The sequence below is a fragment of the Toxorhynchites rutilus genome, chromosome 3 (genome assembly GCF_029784135.1).
Source record: "Toxorhynchites rutilus septentrionalis strain SRP chromosome 3, ASM2978413v1, whole genome shotgun sequence".
NCBI lineage: Eukaryota > Metazoa > Arthropoda > Insecta > Diptera > Culicidae > Toxorhynchites > Toxorhynchites rutilus.
This window is the reverse complement of record NC_073746.1, coordinates 195,511,017-195,518,851: the sequence shown is the minus strand read 5'-3', so window position 1 is coordinate 195,518,851 and position 7,835 is coordinate 195,511,017. Positions and strand designations below refer to the sequence as shown.

Genomic DNA, 7,835 nt, shown 5'->3' with positions numbered 1-7,835 from the left:
CGAAACTCGGGCGATTTGCCAGCGGCGGAATAGCGACCCCACATTTGGCGATCCTGCCAGGAGCGGGAGCTGATGCTTACCCGCTTCTGATCCATCAATCGAATTTTCGACGTGGCGCAATCAGGGAAAAAGCACCTTGTTGGAAAAGTGACGAGCAACGGTCGACGAATGCGAGGTTCTCCAGTGACGACCTGATAAGCATGGCCGAGGACAATACATTGGGTGACTTCTCACATATCGACGATGAGCTGCAGTTCGTGAAAAATGATGGTAATTCCTTAGTTCCCTTCAAATATTTCCGCGCGTATGCAACGGTGATCCGGTACGAACGGGATAATCGGAGGAACGCAGTGATGTCATATATATTTTTGTGTTGTTCACGAGAGGATGTTCTTGATACAGTGATAGTGTGAGACGTTGTGGATGCGATGACTAATGACCACAGTAGAACGAAACGGGGCAAGAGATAAAATATTTCGAACCAGGCGCACACTCAACCCGTCAGTGGAGCAGAAGGAAAACGCAAAAAACTTCCGATACGTCCGATACGAGAACATTTACGTTGCCTGCCTGTGTGTGGGACTGTGATGCATGTGTTTGCACGGTGAAGTAAAAGTGCATGTTCACCGAAAACTGTTTTCTCGTTGTTTCCAATCAAAAATAGACTATTTGTACTGTGATTCCCCTGCTGATGCTGTTGTACCTGTTGCTGACGTCTTCGAAGTGTGCACGGTGGAAGAATGACGAGTGATATACGGTCAAAGTCGTCGGTTGCTGATTTTTATTCAGTCAGCGTAAGGTGACTTTCACACAACTCTCGGTTTTGCGAAATGCGTCCAAAGTGGTTAGATTTTTAATGGGATTTCGCTTTCCCCTAACGCAGCGACAGACGCATAGCTTTCGTCAACCATAACCAGCCCCCCCGTTTAGGACTTTGTCGTTTACCTGGTCTGTCCATTTGAAGGCGGTGAGCTTCGGCGGCGTCCGAGCCGGCAATACGGCACAGCTCGCATGAATTGTGATTAGTTTCAACGTTCGTGTGAGCTCGGGATGACCACACATTGTTAGACAACATGGCCCAACACCAAGGAAGTCTACAATACGATATGAGCGAAAAAAGAAAAGGAAGAAGAAATAGTTTTTGCCCACTTAGCAACAGTGTCGTGTGAGTTGGGATAACCACACATGTAACAATTTAACAAAAACAAGAGCGTGTTGGGATAACCGCACTTTTATGACATTCAAACTTGGAGCGCAACGTGAGTTGGGAGAACCACGAATGAAGAAATTAAGAAAAAAGCGCGAGTTGGGATAACCGCTGTTAACTAAATTCCAGTTTTTCGACATTTGGTAACGACATGTGCAATTTAGCAAAGCTCTGCAAAATACTTGATTATTTGTAATAGTTTTGTAATGCGATACTATTGGTACATTTGTGATAAATCTGTCGATGAATGGTACAGCATGAGCGATGTGATTCAGTTCTAAAAGGATTCCCAAAATTATGTTTTTGTTACACAGTCTTGTTTAAGGTCAATCACCAATTTAAATTGTCCTCCACATAAGAGAGAGACCGTGGATGGTTTATTTGAGATAGTAATTATTGTTGCATAATTTGGTTACGTCAGTTTGAATCCGTTTTATTGTATGGTATTAAACGAAGCTACTAACGATCAAAGGAAACCGATTTTTATAATGTTTCAGCGGGCGCTGCGAAGCATTGATATACTCAGTTCGGAGCAATTGCCGCTATGTTGAATTATTAGTTGGACAATTGAGGTAACGAACAATTCCGAGGACAACAAACGTAATTTAATTCAATTATCCCGGGAAAAACCTGTGCCGTGCACTTGATCAATAACCAAACGGTTTATCACGTTCCAAGTTCCTTTTTTGTTTTATAACTGCTATTGACTGTTATCACTTTTGCCCTTGCGGCCTGCAAGGATAGAACGAAGCTGTAGCAAACGTGATAGGTATAAGATAAAGCCGCCCGGACAGAAGATATCAAGTTTTGAATCTTTGCTGTAATGTTTTCTTTCTCTCTTGCCTTCCGAAGGTTATTTGTTCATCGAGCAAACAGAAGAGAAGCGCCCATCGGAGGAAGCAGCTGCGCGTAGCATACACTCAAAATTCATTATATGTCAGATATATTATGCAAGTACGTTAATAAATCTGAACAAAGTGCAATACATTCCGATTTAATGTACGATATTTTATAATCCGATTCAAATGTTTAAATACGTTTTCCCATGGCACTTACATTTCATGTGAATTTAAGGGAACGATTATTTGGTGTGCTTTTGATATATATTTTTTTTTTCTTCTTGGTAGAATTTACCGAATCACCTCAGTACAACCCATTTTTTTAGAGAAGAGGGGAGATGTGGGGCATAGGCAAGACAACCCGATGAGGGTCTACCATCAGTTCAGCTGTGCGCACGTAAGTTGTCACTTGATGTGCTTACACTCACACCAATGCACCAGTTAGCATAGAACCGAACGAGGCCTTTCATCTCCCTTGCTCGTCAGTTCATTCGTCAGCAGTCCCACAGGTTGGACGTGCGCTGTGTGGCTCCGCGAAACTCGGGCGATTTGCCAGCGGCGGAATAGCGACCCCACAAAGATTATTCTTCCCCATCAGTAGGATATTTCCGTATCCAATATTGGATGCATAAAACCTTGTGCCTCCAACGTAACGCTCTCGTTTTCGAAGTTCTCCAAATATTCATTCATTCAGAATGAATTCAGATTCAACTTCATACAAATGATCTCTAAATCAACGATAGTCCTACGTCACCCTTGCGGTTATACCATAGATATAACCCACTTCCTGTTTTTTTTTATTTTATCACTTCTGTTTTGTTTTCATTTGGGATTCCTACATTGTGTACAGTTTTTGTCGGGAAAAAACGGAAATTCCCGGTTTTCTAAGTGATCCGCAGACATTTTACTGTGCGAATGTCGATTATGACCAAGTTATTCGGGTTACTTCATAACAGCACGATTGATCCAATGTGACAACAAATCGATAATATGTGAATGGAATCCGCCGGATGATAAGTGCATTAGTGTAGTCGCGTGAAATTCATGTCAGCTTGCGTGTGTAACTGCATGCGACATTTATTATATCAAAATTGAAGTAGGCAAGTCGGAGCACTAGAGGTATGAAACGGCCAATTGCACATGTTCACAATAATAACATTCTTTTCCCTCCCTCAGCACTGTCACATTCACCCTTGAACGAAAGCTCCAGCCGTTCGGAACCATTCGGCAGCGGTTTTCTCAAATGTCAACCTGAAGGAAGTAAATCATATGTGCTCACTTCATGCCGGAACGTATCAGGACAGTTCGGCTCTTGAAACCGAATATTCAGTTATTCTTGGTACAATTAATGAAATTCAAAAGCTGCACATTCGAACGGTACAAATAGGAACAGGAAGCTTCTCAATAGTTTGGTGTTATAACGGTGCGAATGGATCTTCAGGACTCGAGTGGTCTGACTCCTTCGAGACAGAGCGCGTGACTCAGACGACAAATGTAATTTACTCGAGCAGCATGGCAATGCTTAAGCCAGGAGCCAGCAGTGCCGAGTTTGGTCAAGAAGTTGAAATTCACAATCTACTTATCATCGATCAGAATACGTTCGAGTTGCTACATGCACATCAATTCATGCAAACGGAGTATACTATGTCACTGATTCCGGCGAAATTGGGCAACGACTCGAAAACTTATTGCATCGTCGGCACAGCACTGATACATCAAGCGGAACCGGAACCCAAAATAGGAAGGATTATCATCTATCACTACAAGGATGGAGCCCTCACTCAAGTTAGCGAGAAGGGAATCAAGGGCGCGTGCTATTCTCTCATTGAGTTTAACGGCCGTGTATTGGCCAGCATCAATTCAACTGCACGATTGTATGAGTGGACTGATGATAAGGATTTGCGACTTGAATGTAACCATTTCAATAACGTGTTGGTATTATATTGTAAAACCAAGGGTAAACAAAATTAATGCAACCACTTGGATTCCTCAGAGTAACGGTTTTTTTAACAGGAGACTTCATTTTGGTGGGTGATTTGATGCGATCTGTTACGCTGGAGGTAATTTTGAGGAGATCGCTCGCGACTATTAACCAAATTGGATGACAGCAGAGTGGATAACAGAACAATCTATTTGTTTGCCTAAAAGATGGATAAGTAGGGTTTCCGTAGCTCTGTTTATCATACGAATTTTTGTATTTATTTGAAGGGCCACAACAATGGACGACGAACAACAGCAAATGCCAGAGGTTGCTCAATTCCATCTCGTTAATATGATGAATATATTCCGTCACGGTTCGCTCGTGATGGAAAACATTGATGAGCGTACGACGCCGACAACGGGCTGTTTGTTATTTTGGTCAGCTATCGGTCTGGTCACACAAATATCACCTGATTATGAATTATGAATTTCTTCGAAAGTTACAAGAAAGTTTGACTGACACTATCAAATCTGTTGACAAGATTGATTATTCGCATTGGCATAGTTATCATACCGAAATGAAAACGGAACGTTGCGGGGAATTTATTGATGGAGACCTAATAGAAGGTTTTTTAGATTTAAGTCGGGAAAAATGTACGATGTATTGGGATTGCAGATCGACGTGGATAGAACTAAGAAGGAGTGGCCGAAGATGATATAATCAATATTGTAGAAGACCTAACAAGAATACATTAGGATGTTCAGTGTTGATCAATATTATTCAATCGATGCTATCAGTTGTTTTCTGACACAAATGCTGGGAAACCGAGATATTACAAATTTTTCTAAAAAAGTTTATTTTTACTCATTAAGAGAGAGCTGGACGGACAATAGAACCAGATCGAGCTAAGCTCGTGAATTTCAGCATTCCTCGCGAAGAATTATTTCATGTTTGTTGGATAATAAAGAGACACCAGTGAATGTACAGTGAAGTTCGTACAACATCTCGTTATTTTGATTCGAATAGTCATGCACGGCGTATTTCTAAAAACTTTATTACTTTTTGAATATGAAACATAGAATATTCAGGTGTAACGCGGTATGCGTAGGGGGATGTTAGTGTTGGTGCTGTAATTGGAGTCTTGAAAGATGTTATGAGCTACAATTTGAATGAAATATAGTGGTATACCTATCAGGTTGGATATTTCCTAGCGTTCACATCTTTCCATCGGACTTCACACTACCAAGTGTCAAATCACCTTCTGGAGAAATGTTGGCCCTGCGAATGAATGAATAGGTTAGTTGATTTCGAACTCTTCCGAATGCGATCATAATACTTATTCGAATTCTTCTTTCGCTCGTGCTGATCCTACAGCGGGGTGCCTGCTCCCCAAGCGAACCTATTATGGCTCCACCACCATGGCTTTCATCACTGAGCAGACCTAACAGACAGAGGAACCACATTAGAACGACCAGCTGCAGCTCTTCTCTTTGACTGCCGCTGTTTCTAGATGACTTGATACGAGACTCGAGCAAAGCTAGGGGTAAAAGTTTCACATGAGAATAATTGAGACAGTTTTTAGGCAATATATGAGATGCTAACGCTTGCTGGTGGTGAGGTTAAACAACGGCTTTTCCAGAAAATATTTAGCGATTGCGATTGTTAGACACAAAAATAACAAAGAGAAAAGAACGAACATTCGTTCCTATAATTTACAATCGTCTTATACTAATAAACTTGATGGGAGAACCTAACGACAAATCAATCGATGCAATTTTTCAAAACATAAATCAGGCAGTGAGAATTTGTATCAAGATTTCGCTTGCCCAAAAAAATATGACAATGATGAAACGAAGCACGTTATTATAAATAGTAATAAAAGAAAAAGAACATCCTTCTTCTTCTTCTTCAATGACACTAACGTTCCTAGAGGAACTTCGCCGTCTCAACGTAGTATTACTTGCGTCATTTTTATTAGTACTTAGTTGAGATTTCTATGCCAAATAACACGCCTTGAATGCATTCTGAGTGGCAAGCTCTAGAATACGCGTGATCACAGTGCAAGTCGGAGGAAATTTCTTTGACGAAAAATTCCCCCCACCAGAACGGGAATCGAACCCGAACACCCGGCATGTTAGTTATGACGCTAACCACTCGGCCAAGGGAGCACGAACAAAAACAAAGAACATCCACAACATATGAAATATGATCATGAGGAACGGTAATATATAGTACAAAACAACATTAAATTTGAATGTTGCAAGAGATAACCATTTCTGCACTGGTAAATGCATTGTAAGAATCCAGTTCTATCGTAACATGTAAGAATTGATCTGTAGAATTCGATGCTTCCTAAGAAGTTCTAACACTCATGGGACCACCTCGTTTCTGTTGGCACAATTTTTGCGTGACGGAGGGTAGTGGCTCCTGCAGTCGGCTTTGCAGAGAAATATGTACCATTAGGATATTTGTCACCGGCCGGTTAGCAGTGTGACTATGAACCAAAAGACTTCGCCGCATGTTTGGACAAATTTATTGTACGAATTGCTGCATAGCTGCATTTGGTTCGCCGTTGTTAATCACAGCGGCAGCGGCAACAATTCGACCGTTCTGATCACAAAGCGCCTTACGTTGATCCTGCAGTTTTTTTGCGGAGCAAAGCGTTCTGAATTATGGATTGGGTACGAAACTGCAGCTCACGTTGGGATGGATTGGGTTGTTGCATTTGTGGTGGATCAGTTGCATTCTCAACGTTGTTTTTCATTGTTTCTGTTGATTTTCACTGAGAATTTGCATTAGAATTTGTTGCTGAGTAATCATGCTACTGTTGACTTGATTTTGTGCTAGCATGTCAACTAATCGATTGGTGAGGCGTTGTTTGAAATATCTCCATCGAATTCACAAATTGTGTCCAGGCGAAAGGTAAGTCCTGCCGACACCCATTCTGGCTCTTCCTCGTTTGCTGTATCTTGGTGTCGTTGTTCATCTGCACTTATGTAGTTGTTTCGGTTGCTGAACTTGTAATTGCGACGGAACCTTGCTGCGAAATTTGACACAATAGGGTCATCTATTGCTACCGGACGGCGGTTGCAGAGCAGGGATTTCTCAATGCCAACAGCTGACTAGTCGTATAGCGAATAGGGCGGACACAGTAGTTGCATGCCCGATAGTATGATAGCCGGCAATCTGCAATGTAGAATAGCCGGATCTTGTTCCTCTAGCGGAAGTTTATCTGCATTCAACAATTTTGAATTATTCAGAGTACAAATCGTCTGCACATGTTTACAGAGATCTCACCTGCTTTATATCTCGTTTATATTAAACTGCACATATCAAAACTACAAAAACAAACTACAACGTTGAGATAACTCTGTATCATAAATTGAACACGTTCGATACGTAAACACCTCCTGATTGTCAACGATGTCGATAATGTAGTACACCAATAACTTGATCTAGTACGACTGTAAATTGAAAATACGACGAATGGCTCGTACGAAAACAAGGATGGGATTTGCGTACGTATCCTATTTGTTCGAAAACTATGATAAGGGTGATAGATTCCATGCCAAACCGACATAGTGGTTCTCAGATTTTCGTTTAAATTGGTAGTTTTGTTCCTTTTCGTTAAATATTAGATCCCATTCCATTTTAGGGTGGTTCGAAAAATATACACCCTTATCATAGTTTTCGAACGAATAGGATACGTACGCAAATCCCATCCTTGTTTTCAATTTACAGTCTTACTAGATCAAGTTATTGGTGTACTACATTATCGACATCGTTGACAATCAGGTGGTGTTTACGTATCGAACGTGTTTAATTTATGATACAGAGTTATCTGAACGTTCGAGTTCGAGTTTGTAGT

At 41.2% G+C, this 7,835-nt stretch overlaps 1 protein-coding gene and 1 long non-coding RNA gene across 3 annotated transcripts; one reads left to right on the top strand and one right to left on the bottom strand.

The window, feature by feature from the left end:
- The first annotated feature begins 200 nt into the window (after nt 1-200).
- Nucleotides 201-4,383, top strand: LOC129773792 (DNA damage-binding protein 1-like). The gene is made up of 3 exons (XM_055777442.1): nt 201-270; nt 3,251-4,003; nt 4,060-4,383. Exons 1-3 carry the CDS (start codon nt 201-203, stop codon nt 4,149-4,151), a joined length of 915 nt encoding a protein of 304 aa, XP_055633417.1. The 3' UTR covers nt 4,152-4,383.
- A 443-nt stretch (nt 4,384-4,826) lies between these two features.
- LOC129779539 (uncharacterized) lies at nt 4,827-7,374 on the bottom strand. Of its 2 annotated transcripts, XR_008743692.1 has the most exons (5): nt 7,265-7,374; nt 5,570-7,199; nt 5,304-5,504; nt 5,156-5,245; nt 4,827-5,094 (listed from the first exon to the last, which is right to left on the bottom strand). It is a non-coding gene; the product is annotated as an uncharacterized LOC129779539 (long non-coding RNA). The 2 variants fall into 2 exon arrangements; XR_008743691.1 differs by having other exon boundaries at nt 4,828-5,094; nt 5,304-7,199.
- Nucleotides 7,375-7,835: the final 461 nt, after the last annotated feature.